The sequence below is a fragment of the Mesoplodon bidens genome (assembly GCF_964165515.1).
Source record: "Mesoplodon bidens genome assembly, chromosome: 11".
NCBI classification, from domain to species: domain Eukaryota; kingdom Metazoa; phylum Chordata; class Mammalia; order Artiodactyla; family Ziphiidae; genus Mesoplodon; species Mesoplodon bidens.
In genome coordinates, this window is record NC_138167.1 from 35,770,345 (window position 1) to 35,790,132 (window position 19,788).

Sequence of the window (19,788 nt, forward strand, 5' to 3'; positions counted from 1 at the left end):
AATACTTGTCAGACAGGCTGCTTTCACTTTTGAGAACATGGCCTCCTGGGCAAGACTGACTCTTGCCTCAGAAGGGTGGGTGGGACAAAAACCACATGGCTATGGCTGTTTTCATCTAGTAAGAGGGTAACTGAGCGGAGCCAGACTGAAAGAAAAAGAGAAAATTCTCTTCAATAGAATTGTGCAGGGACTTCCCTGGTGGTCCAGTGGCCAAGACTCCCTGCTCCCAATGCAGGGGGCCTGGGTTCGATCCATGGTCAGGGAACTAGATTCCACATGCTGCAACTAAGAGTTTGCATGCCGCAACCAAAGATCCCACAGGTGACAGCTAAAAGATTCTGCATGCCACAACTAAGACCTGGCATAGCCAAATTAAAAAAAAAAAAAAAGGATTGTGCAAAAAGTGCTGTCAGAAGGCATATGAAAAAGGGAAAACTGGGAATCGTTATCTTTTATAAGCAAATTATTAGATAGAAATATAATACACAGAAAGACAAATATCATATGATATTGCTTATATGTGGAGTCTAAAAAGAGGGTACAAATGAACTTATTTACAAAACAGAAACAGACTCCAAAAACAAACTTATGGTTACCAAAGGGGAAATGTGTGTGTGCGTGTGGGAGGGATAAATTGGGAGATTGGGACTGACGTATACACACTACTATATATAAAATAGATAACTCATAAGAACCTACGGTATAGCACAGGCAACTCTACTCAATACTTTATAATAGCCTATATGGGAAAAGAATCTAAAAAAGAGTGGATATACGTATATGTATAACTGATTCACTTTGCTGTACATCTGAAACTAACACAACACTGTAGTCAACTAAACTCCAATAAAAATAAAAAAAAAGAAAAGAAAAAATAATTTTGCTTCATTTAGCAATCTGGGAAACTACTGATATTATTCAAAATTGAATGGTACATTTCTATTTTTGAGGTGCACTAAGATCATATGAGTAATTAATGTATTATTTTCATAAAGTACTAATTTACCTGTGTAACAAATGATAACTGAGAAAATTAATATCAAGTTAAATATATGTCATAAAATAAGAGATCATAAATTCACTAAAAATGAGTTTTATGATTACTCTTATGTGAGATCTGTTTCTACCTCATTAGAATTATGTGCTATTGGACAACAGGTCTGGATAACTATGCATCCAGAAAACAATCGAATGCCATCATAAAAATCACTCTGAAAGAGTGCAAAAATGTAAGATAGCTTTCCAGGCACTTACCTCAAAATACGGTTTCAGATTCACAAATTAAGCACTGGTGAGCTTGGCCTGTGTAAAACGAACTACCTGGCACAAACTTTCAGAGCAGAGGTTTGTGTGCCACAGCCCCCTCTGGCAGTCTAGGGGAGCCTGCTGGACTTCTTTTTTTTTTTTTTTTTTTTTTTTGTGGTACGCGGGCCTCTCACTGTTGTGGCCTCCCCTGTTGTGGAGCACAGGCTCCGGACGCGCAGGCTCAGTGGCCATGGCTCACGGGCCCAGCCGCTCTACGGCATGTGGGATCTTCCCGGACCGGGGCACGAACCCGTGTCCCCTGCATCAGCAGGCGGACTCTCAACCACTGTGCCACCAGGGAAGCCCCCTGCTGGACTTCTTGCAGAATGTTTTAAAAAACACACTTGTGACACATGGGGTTACAAAGGAAGCTAATTACAATGAATTATGGTTATCAAATGTATTTGTGACATGTGGTAGAAGAATAAGACTTATTGATTTAGATAACAAGGTCTAGTGGTATATTCTAATAACTTATAATTTCAAAAAGATGAATATAAGTAATATTTTGAGATCTGTGGAACAACTAATGCGATATAAAAATATCTGTGATTTCTGTGGGTGACAACATCACAGGCAATGCAAATACTACTGTGATTTGTCCCCTACACAATGGTAGGAAATTAAATTTCTGTTAAAGGTAGTGAAAATAAAAACAGTTTTTTCTCATTCAATTTCATAGGCCCCCTGACATTTGGACTTTTGCTATCCTATACATAGTAAATCAAAGAGAATGTAGTTTGGCTTCCTTGAATCAAAATTTAGATTGAATTACATAGCTCTATTTCTTTAATTAAGAGGAAAATCCACTAGGACAGATCTTACCTGAATTATCTCTGGAGCTACTTGCAAGGAAGGCAGGTATTCTTGTTGAAGATACTGAACACATTCTGGGCCCTGAAAATTAAATTGGAACAACATATGTATACTTTTGTTTTTTTTAATTTATTTATTTATTTTTGGCTGTGTTGGGTCTTCGTTTCTGTGCGAGGGCTTTCTCTAGTTGTGGCGAGCAGGGGCCACTCTTCATCGCGGTGCGCAGGCCTCTCACTATCTGGGCCTCTCTTGTTGCGGAGCACAGGCTCCAGACGCGCAGGCTCAGTAGCTGGGGTTCACGGGCCCAGTTGCTCCACGGCATGTGGGATCTTCCCAGACCAGGGCTCGAACCCGTGTCCCCTGCATTGGCAGGCAGATTCTCAACCACTGCGCCACCAGGGAAGCCCCCATATATATACTTTAAACACAAAATGGTATTGTGATTAAGAACACAGACTCGGAAGCCAGATTGCTTTGGTCTGAATCCTGGCTCTGGCAAATTTCTAGTAACTGTGAAAGTTATTTAACCTCTCTGAGCCTCAGTTTCCCCACCTGAAAAATGGAGTTATTGTGAGGCTTGGATGAGTTAAGAAACATAAAGCTGTTAGAATAGCACTTAGCACTGAGGACATGTTCACATTACTAAGTGTTATGCAGTGCTAAAGATTAAACAAATACTCTTCTAAATGCAGAAGTCACAACGCCAAAGCCTGGTTCCACGCACTGAAAGGAGAAAGCAAAGAGAGGGGCTTCTGGTTCAGTCTACCATTGGGTGGACTATAGGGTGTCTACAGGTGCACAAGGGGAAGCCTGTGGGTAGTGCCAGGATAATGAACATCTTTAGAAACTAAAATACAAGCAAGAAAGAACAAAATGCTATGTCGGGAGATAACAGCAATAAAAGTACAACCCCTCCCCCTTCCAGTTCAATAAACTAGGATACAGGAATTTAGTAGAGAGGTGAGGAAACCAATACCCAGAAAGATAGGGTGAATTGGCTAATTTGCTGTTAATTAAGTCTGCACTAAGTAAAAAGCAGGTCACCTGACTTCTAAAACCATTGCTCTTCATTGCCAACTGCTGGTACTGCTAGATGCTAAAACTCTAATAGTTTTCTGGGTTTTTAAGGGTAAACTTGGTAGAGGGAAGGGAGAATTCCACAAACTAACCCCTAAGCCCTACACCTTCTCAACAGCTACAAAGGAACTTAGGATACAATTTGAAAACGGTTTTCCTATAGCAATTTGTTTCTGAGATGGTGGCCTTGACCAAATGCAATAAATCCAATACTTAAAAAAAAAAGAAAAACAAAAAACCCAGCTAATTTCACTTTCAAACTTGAGCCTGACTTAAAGGCTTTAATATGTTAATGACTCCAATCTAGCCCAACTGAAAGTAACAGTTATCAAAATGAAATCAATCCAACTCTCCTCAATGTACTTCCCCCTGCATTAATATGTGGATTTCCTGTTAATAGTACTGCTCCTGAATCAAAGGATTTCTCTCTGTTTCCTCATCGACCTTGACTCCTGGCCGTCTAATCCAATCAATCTAGGTCACAATTTAATGACCCTTCAAAGGAAGCTTTGAGAGGAGGTAACACTGCACTGTTTATGAAAGTTTCTCACACCCCTTCTACTCTCCCCCTCACCTTTTTCTTTAGTCTACTCTCCCTATACTTACTGCCCATTCACTGCTCATCATTGCATATAACCCCACTGTTACCACTTAAAAATGGAGTATACTTTTTTTTTTTTTAATGAGGAAAAGTAAAGTTAGACCTCAAGAGGAAGTCAGTCAGGTAGATAAATGAGAAAACAGAACAATGAAGCAAAACCTTTTCTAATATGTTCCATTTGATTCAATTCTCTGTGTGTCTAAATAACAGCTCTAAGAACAAGATAAATACTTCTGAATTATAAATATCATTCTTACTGTTTGTTATTCCTCATCCTTCTTGACTCTCTAGCATCCAACAATGTCAACTAGTCTCTTTCATGACTCTCTTCCCTTAACTTTCATTCCTTTGGTTCTACTTCTAGCTTTCTCTTGACTCTTGCTTTAGCCAAAGTTCTTTCCATCCTGGTCTTAGAAAGTCTCATTCATTCCTACTACTTCATCTTAGCAAACTACAACCTGAGGACTCCAAAATCAGTATTTAGTTCTAACTGCTCTAGACCCGTATTTCAAAGTGCGCTGTGAACATTTTTTCCACTTAGCTCTCCTAAGTTCAACCCCACTGACTACTGACTCACCAACTTTTCACATGTAACACACACCTAGATCCGTTTTGGTTTTTAGCTATTCTACCTCCATGCTTTAGCTAAACGGGATAACACTATTTTCTACCAAGTCTACCATGTGACATCTGATCTGTCTTCATACACCCACCGCATAACTTTGCCCAGAGTGCCAGCTCCTCCTGGTCAGCCCGATTAATGTACATTTGTTTCAAGGTCTATCAGAAAAACAGAAAAATATCCCCTCTTTTCAATGGCTGTCTTAGACTGCCCTCATAGGCAAAGCTGCTCATTCATCTTTAGTCCCACCATGTTACATTTAATACAAATGTATTAGTTTAATATACCTCTGTTAAAGTACTTACTTAACCCATCCAACTGAGTTTTTAGGTACTGGTCTCCCCTGATTCTAAGCTCCACAAATATTGGGGCACTTTTTATTCATCTTTATATAGGTCTCCTGCAGCCCCAAAACACATACCCCTCACCCTAGCACATAGAGAAAATGCCTGATTGAAAACCCTTCAAATCTCTTTTGGAATCAAAAATTCAAGTTCAAACGAAGAGGGGGCTATACGGAGACTCTGAACAAGACGTCATGCTTGTATTTTAGGCAACTGAGGGGAGACTCATTAGATGACTGCAACTATGGGGAAATGCTAGTCCTGTGTTGGCATCCTAGCTTTGTGAAGTTGGAGACAGAAATTTTTGTTAAAAAAAAAAAAAAAGCTACCTGATTTTCAAATATTGGCAATCAACTCATTATTATTTAAAATACTGTATAAAGCAAACAACACACCAGATAGATTCAGCTCAGAATCACTTATAATTTATACAAATGGTTAAACTGACAAGGACACTACAACATTCTGAAGCAGTAAAGTGTTCTAACCAATCTGTAATACTAAGAAGTTGGACAAATCTGTGAAGAACCACGAGGTAGTGAAATCTAGATCGTGAAATTCTGGTTAAAATTTTTCTCACTCTTGTTAAACCAAACAAACATACATTTTAACCTTCCTGTTACCCCAAACATGAAAGACAATAAAGGACACTACTATTTTCATTCGACCCGCCCCTCACATCCAAAAAAGTCAGAACTGAAGTTAACTTTTATAAAAGATATAGCTTTCAAGAACAAGACATACTCAAAACTACAACAAATAAGGGACTTCCCTGGTGGCGCAGTGGTTAAGAATCCGCCTGCCAATGCAGGGGACACGGGTTTGAGGCCGGGTCCAGGAAGATCCCACATGCTACAGAACAACAAAGGCCGTGCGCCACAACTACTGAAGCCCATGTGCCTACAGCCTGTGCTCCACAACAAGAGAAGCCACCGCGATAAGAAGCCCACCAAAATAAATAAATAAATAAATAAATAAATAAAGCAAAAAAAAAAAAAAACTATAACAATAAGCATGTGAGCTGAAAACGAAGGGGCAGGGAGTACAAAGCTTACCCGTTTGAGATGAATTGTTTTCAGCGTCACTGCACACTCAGATAAAGCCTGTGAGAAACAAGATTAAGAATTTTAATATGGTCAATTCTTGGTTACTGTTCCAACTTTTCTTTTTATTTCCTTGGCCACTGCTCATTAACATTTACCTCCAAAGAAGGGATGGAATGATTTCCCGGGTGGCTCAGTGGTTAAGTATCCACCTGCCAATACAGGGGACATGGGTTCAATCCCTGGTCCAGGAAGATCCCACATGCCACGGAGCAACAAAGCCCGTGTGCCACAACTACTGAGCCTGCACTCTAGAGCCCGCAAGCTGCAACTACAGAGCCAGTGTGCCACAACTACTGAAGCCTGCACGCCTAGAGCCCGTGCTCTGCAACAAGAGAAGCCACCACAATGAGAAGCCCACGCAATGCAACAAAGAGTAGCCCCCGCTCGCCTCAACTAGAGAAAGCCTGTGTGCAGCAACAAAGACCCAATGCAGCCAAAAATAAATTAAAAAAATAAAATAAATTTACAAAAAAAAAAAAAAGAAGGGATAGAGAAAGGAAGGGTAACAGGCAGGGAGATGGAACAAATGGGTTAAATAGAAAATTTTAAAAATAGAAAAATACAAAAATGCTGTCTTAATGCAGTAGATGATAATTAAGAAATCTAGCTTTTACTAGGTCCTGGGTAAGTGAGTAAAGGGCAACTGCTTGACATTAAGCGTTCTGAAGATGAGATTTGGGGAAACTATCAAATGAGGAAGAGAAAGTTACTCTTAATAATTAGGGAAAAAACCATTAAGCCAAGTTTTAGAATGAAAGTAGAGGCAGGAAACTAATAACTCAATCAAAGCTTTAAAAAATGTTTGCATCATGTATGTACCCTTTCATGGTCCTAGAAAAAGTCTTGGCTGTTAAAGTTGGAGGAGTTGGATTTTATACATTCAACTTTAACATCAAGATTTAGTTAAGAATCACAAGGTCCAAAAGGTACCAATTTTTAAAAAATGAATTCTTATTTGAAATTTTTTTTGTTTTAAAAAGGCACTGAAATCTAATATAATCAACCTGGCATTAAAAAAGAAATTGTGAGTTAGAACACATGAGATTTACACAAAGTAAACAGAGACTCCTAGGTGCTTACCAATACTGTTTGTGCATCTGCCAGGTCAAAGGTTTGTTTTAAAGGTGCTAAGAAACATGCGGGGACAATGTGCTTATAAACAAAATCAGCAAATCCCACTGGTCCGTCTTTACCTCCTGTCAAGAGAATTCAGATTTTCATCTTGTATAAAAAGAAAGTCATTTAATTTATCACTGGTGAAAATCAACTCCCAGCTCCTGTCTATGTTAGGGCCAGGATCCCATTTCATCTCTCTTGTCTTAGGAAACAGGTTGGGGAATGAAGTTTTTTTTTTTTTTCTAAATCATCTTACCCCAGAGTTCTACCAACTTGGAAAGGATGATAAAACACGTTTTCTGGGCAATTGGATCTGGATATTCGACTGCTCCTTGAATAACAGTTACCAACACTCGTTCTACATTCTCTGCACCTGAAAAGAAAAAAAAAAAACTGAGTTCAATCTCATAAAGAACTAGAAAAGCAACCTGAAGCTCTCACTTCATATACAGTAACATGACAAAAACAATTACAGAGTTGCTAAGATCCTCAGTTTTTATTAACTTGGCTCCTAAATTTTAAGCATAAAACATTGAAAAATTACTATTCCCTTATTATCTTGCCCTCTGGATTTCCATATAGCAAAATATTCTATGTTGATCTATATAGTCTCATTTATTTTAAATTTCAAAACAGCAAAGTGGCCAGTAAGATTTAATTGTCAGGTCAATTCTGGCAAGTAGCTACCACACTATTTATACTATGAAGGAACCAATTAATACAGCTTTAGGCATACATGGATCATTCTCTAGATAGACCACATACTAGAACACAAAACAAGCCTCAACAAATTTAAGAGGATAGAAATTATTTCAAGCATCTTTTCTGACCACAACGGCATGAAACTAGAAATCAACCACAGAAGAAAAACAAAAAATACCCCGACTACATGCAGACTAAACAACATGCTACTAAAAAAAAGGGAGGAAATCAAAAAATACCAAAACAAATGCTAATGAAAACACAACCATACGAAAATCTATAGAATGCAGCAAAAGCAGTCATAGGAGGGACGTTTATAGAGATTCAGGCCTTCCTCAAAAAACAACTTAACCTACCAGCTAAAAGAATTAGAAAAAGAACACGCAAAATCTGAAGTCAACAGAAGGAAGGAAATAAAGATCAGAGAGATTAAAAAAAAACAGAAAAAGTCAATAAAACCAAGAGCTGGGGGACTTGCCTGGTGGCACAGTGGGTAAGAAACTGCCTGCCAATACAGGGGATATGGGTTCAATCCCTAGTCCAGGAAGATCCCACATACCGCAGAGCAACTAAGCCTGCACACCACAACTACTGAGCCTGTGCTCCAGAGCCTGTGAGCCACAACTACTGAGCCCATGGGCCACAACTACTGAAGCCTGTGTGCCCTAGAGCCTGTGTGCTGCAACTACTGAGCCCATGCACTGTAGGGCACGCATGCTGCAGCTACTGAAGCCCGTGAGCCTAGAGCCCGTGCTCTGCAAGAGAAGCCACTGCAATGAGAAGCCCGTGTACTGCAACGAAGAGTAGCCCCCACTCACCACAACTAGAGAAAGCCCGTGCGCAGCAACGAAGCAGGCAAAAAAAAAAAAAAAAAAAAAAGCGCTTTATTTTAATAAATGAACAAACAAGTAAGTAAATCATAGCAATATTTTCTTAGATCAGTCTCCCAAGGCAAAAGAAATAAAATCAAAAATAAACAAATGGGACCTAGTCAAACTTATAAGCTTTTGCACTGCAAAGGAAACCATAAATGAAAGGAAAAGACAACCTATGGACTGGAAGAAAATATTTGCAAGTGATGAAACCAACAAGGGCTTAATTTCCAAAATATACAAATAGCTCACACTACTCAATAACAACAACAAAAAAGCCAACCATGTCAAAAAACGGGCAGAAAACCTAAATAGACATTTCTCCAAAGACAAACAGATAGCCAACATGCACATTAAAAGATGCTCAACATTGCTAATTATTAGAGAAATGCAAATCAAAACTATGATGAGGTATCACCTCACACTGGTCAGAATAGCCCTCATCAAAAAGTATCCAAATAATAAATGCTGGAGAGGGTGTAGAGAAAAGGTAACCCTCCTACACTGTTGGTGGCAATGTAAATTGGTGCACCCGCTATGGAGAACAGTTCCTTAAAAAACTGGCGGTTCCTTAAAAAACTGGCGCTTCCTTAAAAAAACTAAAAGTGGAGTTACCATATGATCCAGCAATCCAACTCCTGGGTATATACCCGGAAAACATGAAAACTCTAATTAGAAAAGACACATGCACACCAATGTTCACAGCAGCACTATTTACAACAGCCGAAACATGGAAGCAACCTAAATGTCCATCAGCAAATGAATGGATAAAGAAGACGTGGGGTATATATACAATGAAATATTACTCAGCCATAAAAAAGAATGAAATATTTCAATTTGCAGCAACATGGATGGACCTAGAAATTATCATACTAAGTGAAGTAAGTCAGACAGAGAAAGACAAATATTGTATGATATCACTTATACGTGGAATCTAAAACATGACACAAATGAACTTATTTATAAAACAGAAACAGACTCACAGACATAGAAAACGAACTTATGGTTACAAAGGGGAAGGTAGGGAGGGATAAATTAGGAGTATGAGGTTAACACATACACACTACTATATATAAAACAGATAAACAACAAGGATTTACTTATAACACAGGGAACTGTATTCAATATGCTGTAATAACCTATAACGGAAAAGAATCTGAAAAAGGATATGTATATACGTGTATAACTGAATCACTTTGCTGTATACCTGAAACTAACAGAAAACATTGTAAATCAACTTAAAAAAAAAAAAAAAAAGGAATACTGCTTTAGGAAAATGGGAACTGAATACAAGTTAATTTTAAGGCCCTCTATGTGAAAATGATTCCCACCCTGATGGTAATAAACTGTCATCTTTGGGGCCAACATATAACGACTTCAAAAGTTTAGGGCTTCCCTGGTGGCGCAGTGGTTGAGAGTCCGCCTGCCGATGCAGGGGACACGGGTTCGTGCCCCGGTCCGGGAAGATCCCACATGCCGCAGAGCGGCTAGGCCCGTGAGCCATGGCTGCTGAGCCTGTGCGTCCGGAGCCTGTGCTCCGCAAGGGGAGAGGCCACAACAGTGAGAGGCCCACGTAACAAAAAAAAAAAAAAAAAAAAAAAAAAAAAAAGTTTAGTGTTTACTCCAACTAGCTCTTGCTCATATAGATATACAACTGTGACAAGTACTTAGACGACTTAGGCACTGCATGCATCCTCACCTTGATTTGCTATGACTTCGCTCATTCCACTGCCTGTGACTGTTTGCAGGAAAGCAAAGTAACTCCTGCGCAACATCTGCTTCTCTAAAGCAGCAGACTGGTCGTTTTCTTCTGCTGGTCGGAGCAAAACTTCAAAAATTGCATGAAGAAGAGGCATAAACATTTGTTGTAAAAATGGGGATACCTGTATCTGAAGAGATGAAACAACGATTACTATTTCAGAAATAAGAAAATTAGTAACACGAAACTTAGAAAAAACATGTTTTACATAAAGCCTTTTTCTAGAGATTCTAGTTAGGACACGTATTTACATAATTCGGTTAGCAAATATCAATGTTAAGACAAAAATCTATAGAGCATAACAGTATTGAAAGCCTCAAGATCGTTAAGTTCAACCCATTTCCTACAGTTCAAGATTCAGGTTCAAATAACATGGAGTCAGACATATTTCACAATCAAATATTGCCATGGAATATTTTCAAATTTAAATTTTCAATAAATGAATTCTACTGCTAAATTATATATGAATTTATATGATTGAGCTCTCAGGCTTTACATGCCCTTGAGCAAATTGCTTAACTTCTGTGTCTCAGTCTCTTCATCCTTAAAACAACAATACTTAACTTCTAGGGTTGTTACAAAGATCAAATGAATGTATAAGAAAATGATCTGAACAGATTTTGAACACAGAACACTATGTAAGTGTTAGTAATTTTTATTAGCCAACTTACGCTTAGGTTACATTTCCTTGTACATAAAACTGACACTGAATTATTTTTAAACTACTTGGGCACCCAAATTACAGGGCTTAAAATTTATTCTTTAGGCATTTATTATTCAATGCTGTTTTACTTGCTTTTCTAAAATACCAGACTAATAGTTTTCTTCTGCTGCATAGAACAGAAAAGGTCTATTCTTATTAAAACATCTTTTAAGCATTTCCTATGTGTCAGGCAGTGTTGCAGACACTGGGGATGATAAAAATACCTATGATCCATGCCCCCAAGAAACTCATACTTAAAAAAAAAAGCAAGGGTCAAATGCTAAAATATACCTAAAGATAAATACATCTAATCTTGAAGTCAGGAGATCTTAAAGTCAGGAAATTCTCTGAGCTCTGAAGGTTTGTGGTACCTTAAATTTGGCTGTAATCTGGTTGATAAGAGGAATGAATTCCTGGAGGTCTTTTGCTTCACAATCTTTGAGCATGTGTTCTGAAGCAGATGGAATGAACGGAAGGACCTCTTCCTCCAGGCAAATAATCATGCGATGAAGGAACGTGCGAACCCCACTTCTGAGAATATCCTTTTGTAAGGGACAACTGAGGGCTGGCAAGAACGTCTGTAAACAGTCCAGATAAACTTCGGAACAGCCACACTGTTTCACGGTCTGCTTGTTGCTGAAAGCTTTGCTGGTTCGACTATATAAACAATTATCAGGTAACTAGTTTTAAGTTTATTCTTCAAATGTTTTATGGAGCAGTCAAAAACAACACACAACAAATTACAAAACTGACAAAACAAAGAAGCCATTTCTTTATTTTCCATGTCACAGCTACGTCTATCTTTAGCTGATATGGTTATCTGTAAACTATTGCTTCCAGTTACCATTCCAGAAAGAGCTCAAGTTAAAATTAAATGAATGAATGAAATGTAATTAATACAATCTCTCAAATGTGAGTCCACCTAAATGTTTTACTAAAATTCTGCTGATAACGTATGCAGAAAAGAGAAAAAAAATCTATTTATTATGAATAGGCTATACTACACAATCTGTAAAGTACCAATTTATATTTAAAACAATCTTAGGATCAAGTTATTTATACAACATCTTTAACATAAGCTTTTGCACTAAAGTCTTCTGCAGAGCAATTTCTCTATGTAGCTTCTAATGAGCAATCACTATAACTTTCATGCTGTTATTATTTGCCAATAAACAGAGAGAAACAAAGGGCAGCTTGGGTGGTCTTCAGGACACAATGTAACAACTAAAAAGAAGCCCCAGCACCTTCTCTTTAAGGTTCCAAAACTGATCCCCTGATGTCATTGGTACATAAACACTTAGACTAATCTCCTTAAATACGTAATCAATTTATAACAAAGAAATCAGAGGAGTTAAGGCTTTAGGTAACTGTCAAGTCAGAAATGCATAATGTGACGTGACCTAATTCCTTCTTCAGTTAAATCTAATTCAATGAATTAGAAAAGAAACAATTTAAACAATTCTCTGGACAATCTAGTTTTACAAACATAGATATGCATGCCCAATCAGAAAAATCCAAGCAAATGATTCTGTGTATGTTGAAGAAAATCACTTCACAAATTTAAATGCAATCACTCACCTGGCAAATCCAACAGCGTGGTTGAGACAGTCTGCAAGAGATGCCTGCCTTTCTTCGTCCTGTGCCAGCATCAGTTTTTCTAACAGAATTTTAAACTTCTCCATGAGTGGGGTCAACAGATTCCTCATTAATGCCTGCTTCCGTTCTGCTGAGTACTCACTATTAACAATCAGCACTCCAGCCGTCTCATAAATAAATAATTGATCATCGCTGCTCAACAAAGACTGGTAACCATTCTCCTAAAATGAAATTTAGTCTTCACTGAAGTTGTTCTTTGTTCAGTTCCTCTCATTTAGATGAGAGTAAGTACAAGAGGGACAGGAGACTTAATCTATCACATCAACTCATTATTAAAAAGAAGACTGAGGGGCTTCCCTGGTGGCGCAGTGGTTGAGAGCCCGCCTGCCGATGCAGGGGACGCGGGTTCGTGCCCCAGTCTGGGAAGATCCCACATGCCGCGGAGCGGCTGGGCCCGTGAGCCATGGCCGCTGAGCCTGCGCATCCGGAGCCTGTGCTCCGCAACGGGAGAGGCCACAACAGTGAGAGGCCCGCGTACCGCAAAAAAAAAAAAAAAAGAAGACTGAGTACTTATAAAATAAAATTTTTCCCAGGATCATATAATGGAAAACAAATGGAATTAGAGGTCAAAAGATCATGGGTCTAATTCTACCCCTAACAAGACTTCATAAATGGTCATATAATGTAACTGTTAGTTTTCTAACTTGTTTTCTTTTGTAAAACCTATTTATTATTAGGAGGCTAACAATCAGGTATACAACGTGCTTTGAATGTTAGGACAAAAGCCACACAAGTTAATACTTTAGAGTGTTTAAGAGTTAAATCAGTAAACACCATACAATAAACACACACATACACAACAGCTGTTACTTTAGAACATCTGACAATAAGACTGCAAGTGAAAAAAAAAGATCTCATTCAAGCATAAGCAAACATCTATATATTGATCCATTTTTATTAATGAGTTTGTTATTTTTCACATTTATGCAGTCTGAGAGGCCAGGAGGAGGGGGAAAATATCAGAGGCCCCTCTAGCTCTAACAATAAAGCTCCCTGTTAAGAAATTATTTAAAAGCCTAGTCTTAAAACAGATAAATTATGTGGCAGGCTTATTATTTAAAAAAAAAGACCTCATCTTTTAAAAGTGAATGTCCCTATTTATTTTTTATATAAATTTATTTATTTAGGCTGCACTGGGTCTTAGTTGTGGCACGCGGGATCTTTTAGCTGTGGCATGCGGACTTGTAGTTGCAGCTTGCGGGCTCTTAGATGCGGCATGTGGACTCTTAGTTGCAGCATGCATGCAGGATCTAGTTCCCCAACCAGGGATTGAACCTGGGCCCCCTGCACTGGGAGCGTGGAGTCTTAAGTACTGGACCACCAGGGGAAGTCCCATGAAGTATTTTAATATGTATGTTTCTTTAATGTGTAGGCAAAGATAATTTAACCATATAATGCACTAGTAACCTTTCATGCAATGAAACTATATACCTTTGTACCCTGAATACTGATATTTATTTTTTAAAAACCCAAAATATTATTTTATGTTTAACACTTTTCAAGTGGCAGCTCTAGTAATAACTTTCATCAAAATGAAAAAAAATGTCAAGGTCAGTATTTTGCTTTACACAAAAACATGTATCAGTCAAAATGTGCTTACAAAGTACCTCAACATAAATCTGTCTAGTGAAATAAACACCGAAATATACAGATCAACCAGCATTAAAATTTTTTTTACCCCAAGCCAGAAGTTTCACAGAAAAACTTCAGTCTACCAGTAGCAGTCACTGAGAATGGCTAATGTGATCATAGTACTAAACAGAGAATAATTTAGAAACCGAATTTTCCTTCTCCAAAAAAAAACCACTTCACTTGCATTTAACAGTACAGAGAGCAGACCATATCTCACACTGCTAAATCTATCAGTCAAAGTTTGATTCCTTTCTATTTCTCTTACTATGTTTTGTTTACTGAATCTCAACAGAGTTTTGGTAAACAAAACTAACCCTTGCACATCCTCCATCCACACTTTAAAAAACAAAAACAAAAACAAAAAAAACCGCCCAAAGGCATTAACACTAAAGGCTAAAGGGATATGTAGCCTCAATATTGGGGAAAACTTATCACTCAGAAGGATAGATACTTACAGGTGGAGAAAGTTCTAATAAATCTTGTATTCTATTCAGAATATCCTCAATGAAAGGATTCATTTGTTTACTGAATAAAGGCAAAAAGGAAAACCACAATTACATAAATAACAGTGCTTGGCAAAGTGTGGAAATGCCAAATCCCTCTTTAAGGCAGAACTAAAAAAAAAAGTTCAGTGCTAAGGTAGTCACACATGTCATCATTCAGACTATCTATGATTTTTTTTAAACTACAATTTTATAAGCCTAAGAATAAGTAGTTTTCATACCAAAAACTGGTACTAGTAAAGAACAATACAATATAAAACAGATTAAGTTCAAAATGTATTTCCAAGGAATATCATCTTTAGAATTTCAAAGAAGCCATAGAGTTATCTACAGCAGTAAAACTGTTACATAACTAATGTCATTAGTGATGACAGGTGTTACATACAAAAATATTCAAACAAATCACTGTTTAACGATGAACAAAGTACCTGGCTAAAGAGAAGGAAGAGAAATCGTAACATCATGATACAAAAAGGAACACCAAAATTTTACAAAAGCCTTAGGACGAAAAGACCAAATCTACCACAGACTCTTAGAAAATAATTTACATCTTACTTAACAATCTTAAAAATAAGAATTAAACATTATAGATGAAATTTTGTACTTACTTCAGAGATTTGACAAATCTAGAAAACAGGTAAGCAGTTCTGCTCCGTACTTTTGCACTAGAGTGCCGCAGACCCCTGTGATCTAAGAAAGCCATCTAAAGAAACAGAGACACTTTTACTATTTCTGTACTTATTTAAGGCTTTTATTGCTATTGTCATGAAACATTTTTGTTCACACCAAATTCTACTTTTTAGCTCTAGAAGGGAAGAACTAGGTACATATAAAAAGTAAGCCTACGCTACACACAAACAGGCCCTTGAGTATTTGTTTTAAATAACTGACTAGACAAACTCCATTTTAAAGGAATGGAGGAGGGGTTAGTTTCAGTGTGTTGAAGAGTTTTTGAGAGGTTCTGGCTCTGGAAAAAGTAATAAAAGAAAGATAGAATACTATCTGCTCATTAGCTGAAACACACGGAAAATAAAAGTTGAGAGTAAAGTGTATACTTACTAGTACACATGGAATGTGTTGAGGTTCAACTGTGAAAAACTTTTCATATCTAACAACAGTTTCGAAGAACTCCAATGTCACAGATGTGTGCTGGTAGGAACTGACTCCTGATGTTACCAACTGGAGCAGGAAAAAGTTAAGAAATCTATCCTTATTTACTGCAACATCAAAATGTCCCAGTATTAACATATATTAAGCTCTAACAATTAAGGAACTCACATTAGCTTATATGAAAACAGAAAATTATGTTCAAAATAAATTATCTTTAGTATACTTACAGTTCGCATCATATCCTGCAAAGCACTAGCTTTTGAAACATCACCTGAGAAGTGAGCACCATGAGATACTGGAAGAGCTTCTGCCAACATATACAGCAATCTTATTGCCACTTCAACTTCCATAAACCTTGTAGTCTGCCAATTCCTACCAAGGTATATAATATGTCAGTGAAATCTGAATATAAACTTTCTATACAACTAGTGATGCACGGGATAAAAAGACACCAACCAAAGCCTCTTTAATTATTAAACAGTCACAGCAATTGTTAATTTTGCCAGGCAACATAATTCATATCACAAAAGTATATAAAACTAATGAAATCCATTTTATTGACATTCCAAAGAGCAGTATTTCCCTCCAAGAATCAAGATAAATCAGACGCAAGTGCATTGTTTCAGAGATACACATAAGATCTTCATAAGTAACATAAATTAATAAGTCACGTGAATCACTTATGGTAGACCATCATCAGGGAGAAAAGGAAAGTGACTTGTTAGAAACAGTGTAACAAACTTACTGCAGGGTAGAACTAAAAACTCTGCGAACAGAAGCCAGCAGTAACTCGGGTGAAACTTGAGCAAGTCTGTCCAACAATAACTTCAGTTGTTTTCTGTATTCTACAAACATGGCTTCATCTTCACCCTATGATATTTTAAAAATTCCATTAAAAAACTTAAAAGATCTTAAAACACATAAAATGGTGAGTTCTCACTAGTTTTTGTATTTACAAATTTAATACACTTTTATTTTTTCATCAATATTTATTTATGTAGGAAAATGTACTATGCTCAGTAGCCTTTCCCCTCCTGCTCACAAATAATTTTATCTGAACACAGCCCTAGACCATGAAAGCCTATAGCCAGAAATAGCAATAGGGAGGACATTAAAAACAAAAGTCTAACAGGAGAGAGTTATTGAGGGACAATTAAGCAAAGGACAGATAATGCAAGGCTTTGGGGAAAAAACAAAAACAAGAGTCTAAGCCAGGATGGGTTCATGTAGGGCTCTGTGAGAACTCTGGCACCTTATTTATACTCCTTGTATCTCACTGTCCACTTTAAGAACTGCAATAATATCACATGATTGACGATATTATATGTAATGAGCCTAGCACTTCATAAGTGCATGGTGTGTTGGTGATCATCACCATTATTCTTTTACAGTTAGAAGTTTTTGAATGCCTGAAGTGGGTAATAGAACACGTTAGCACACAACTAGACAGTACACGCCATCACTGAGTTGCTAGAAAGCACCGATGACCCTTGTGATTGATGAAAAGCTGACTCACTGACAACCCTGGACAAGACTTTAACCAGAACAAGTCCAGAGACAGTTAAGTACCTCATTCCTACTCTCCCACAGACAATTATGATCTGAGGTCCATCAACTGGGCCTCAACTGATCACTCTTACTAAATATAAAGTGAAATATGATCACCAATAATACTGTCAATATTTATGAAGTTCAATGCTACAAAGTGTTTTTAAAAGGGTCATTTTAAAGAGGGACAAAATACAAAAAAATGAAGGATTATGAAAGTTTCCATTGATTTCCCCTAAATAGAGGTCAATATAAACAAGACTAGGGACTTCCCTGGTGGCGCAGTGGTTAAGAATCCACCTGCCAATGCAGGGGACACGGGTTTGAGCCCTGGTCCGGGAAGATCCTACATGCCGCAGAGCAACTGAGCCCACGCGCCACAGCTACTGAGCCTGCGCTCTAGAGCTCATGAGCCACAACTACTGAGCCTGTGTGCTGCAACTACTGAAGCCTGCACGCCTAGAACCCGTGCTCCGCAACAAGAGAAGCCACCACAATGAGAAGCCCATGCACTGCAAGGAAGATTAGCCCCTGCTCGCCACAACTAGAGAGAAAGCCTGTGAGCAGCAATGAAGACCTAACGCAGTCAAAAAACAAAAACAAAAACAAAACCCCAAGACTAATTTTTTAAGGTAATCAAAACTTGGAATATTAATTTGATGTAAGTAAACAAAATTAAAACTGATTTCTCCTCAATGCAAAATTCTTACCTCATTTTCAAAGTTATATTCTTCATCATAGGTTAATTTTTTCATAACGGCCAACATGATTGCCTAAAATTAAGAATAAAATACCTTTTGTCAGTCTCCTTTAATTTCATATAATTTGAAATTAAGCTATATTTCAAGGCAGACTGCAGATGTAGATTCTATTATTGGTTTAAAAGAAACAAAAAGAAGTCAATTACCTCTACATTAGCTTTTTGCTGATCAGAGAGCACAGTAAGCTGTTGAAAGAAAGCAATCATTTATTAGCTTTCCTAAAGTTATACTTGCTTATCAGAATATTTTTCTGATCAGTTAAGATCTTTTCAAACATGCACACAGCTTTTCTGGAGGGCAGTTTGACAGTACATTTCTATATTTGAAATGTACCTAACCTAAGATCTATCAGTTTCACTTCTAGTAAGTAACTTGACATGTAGGCAAAGACATGTAGATGAATTTGATTTTAAAAGATACTTATAAATGTATTCAGCAAAGAAGCAGATTATAGAACAGCAAAGTATGATCTTACTTTGTTTTTAAACAAGGCCAAAAAAGCCTAGAAATCCATTATGAGATACACAGTGGGACTATCAATAATGATACCAATTTTAACTTTCTTCATACCTTTCCACATTGCCTAAAATTTCTTAAAGTATGCATGCAGAAACATATTAGGTTTATAACAGAAGCTAAACTCAAGTTTGGAAAAAAACTATTTTAAGCTTGACTCAATTGAACTAATTCAATGTAAATATCAATAAAATAGGAATGGCTCTCACCTAATGTCATAATGAGAAATCACTAATTCTTTAAAAGGCTACATGCTATCAATATAATATGGGAGATTCATACCTTCTACATTTTAGGGTCTATTATTGGAAGCAACTCTCTAGGGGGAAACTTTTAATTGTAAAAAAGAATTGTTTATAAGAAATAATGCATATGTAATTAAAATAACGAACCACGGGGACTTCCCTGGTGGTGCAGTGGTTAAGAATCTGCCTGCCAATGAAGGGGACACGGGTGTGAACCCTGGTCCGGGAAGATCCCACATGCTGTGCAGCAACTAAGCCCAGGCGCCACAACTACTGAGCCCGCATGCTGCAACTACTGAAGCCTGCATGCCTAGAGCCCAGGCTCCACAACAAGAGAAGCCACCGCAATAAGAAGCCTGCACACCTCAACGAAGAGTAGCCCCTGCTCGCCACAACTAGAGAAAGCCCACATGCAGCAACGAAGATCCAATGCAGCCAAAAATAAATAAATTAAATAATTAAATAAATAAATAAAAGAACCACGTTTAACAAAATTTCTACTGTATTTAGAAATAAACAGAGGGGGCTTCCCTGGCGGTCCAGTGGTTAAGACTCTGCGCTCCCAATGCAGGGGGCATGGATTCAATCCCTGGTCAGGGAACTGAGACCCTACATGCTGCACAGCCAAAAAATAAATAAATAAATAAAAATAAACAGATTCATGGAGTTCCCTGGTAGTCTAGTGATTACGATTTGGCACTTTCACTGCCGGGGCCCAGGTTCAACCTCTGGTCGGGGAACTGAGATCCCGGGAGCCATGCAAAGCAGCCAAGATTTAAAAAAAAGAAAAAGAA

General features: G+C 37.7%; 1 protein-coding gene across 3 annotated transcripts in view; it reads right to left on the reverse strand.

Annotated features, from left to right (window-relative positions):
* Positions 1 to 19,788, reverse strand: part of XPOT (exportin for tRNA) — a 38,310-nt gene that overhangs the window by 3,689 nt on the left and 14,833 nt on the right. For 2 of the 3 annotated variants that reach the window (XM_081249818.1, XM_081249816.1), the window contains 14 exons: positions 18,380 to 18,418; positions 18,183 to 18,245; positions 16,670 to 16,794; positions 16,152 to 16,296; positions 15,874 to 15,993; positions 15,423 to 15,517; positions 14,767 to 14,836; positions 12,602 to 12,840; positions 11,395 to 11,680; positions 10,261 to 10,450; positions 7,244 to 7,360; positions 6,952 to 7,067; positions 5,821 to 5,868; positions 2,131 to 2,202 (listed from right to left, as the gene is read on the reverse strand). In XM_081249818.1, the coding sequence (XP_081105944.1) occupies positions 2,131 to 2,202; positions 5,821 to 5,868; positions 6,952 to 7,067; positions 7,244 to 7,360; positions 10,261 to 10,450; positions 11,395 to 11,680; positions 12,602 to 12,840; positions 14,767 to 14,836; positions 15,423 to 15,517; positions 15,874 to 15,993; positions 16,152 to 16,296; positions 16,670 to 16,794; positions 18,183 to 18,245; positions 18,380 to 18,418 (1,725 nt within the window). Of the gene's footprint in view, positions 1 to 2,130; positions 2,203 to 5,820; positions 5,869 to 6,951; positions 7,068 to 7,243; positions 7,361 to 10,222; positions 10,451 to 11,394; positions 11,681 to 12,601; positions 12,841 to 14,766; positions 14,837 to 15,422; positions 15,518 to 15,873; positions 15,994 to 16,151; positions 16,297 to 16,669; positions 16,795 to 18,182; positions 18,246 to 18,379; positions 18,419 to 19,788 lie in introns of those variants that run through there. The other variant, XM_081249817.1, reaches the window with a different exon arrangement.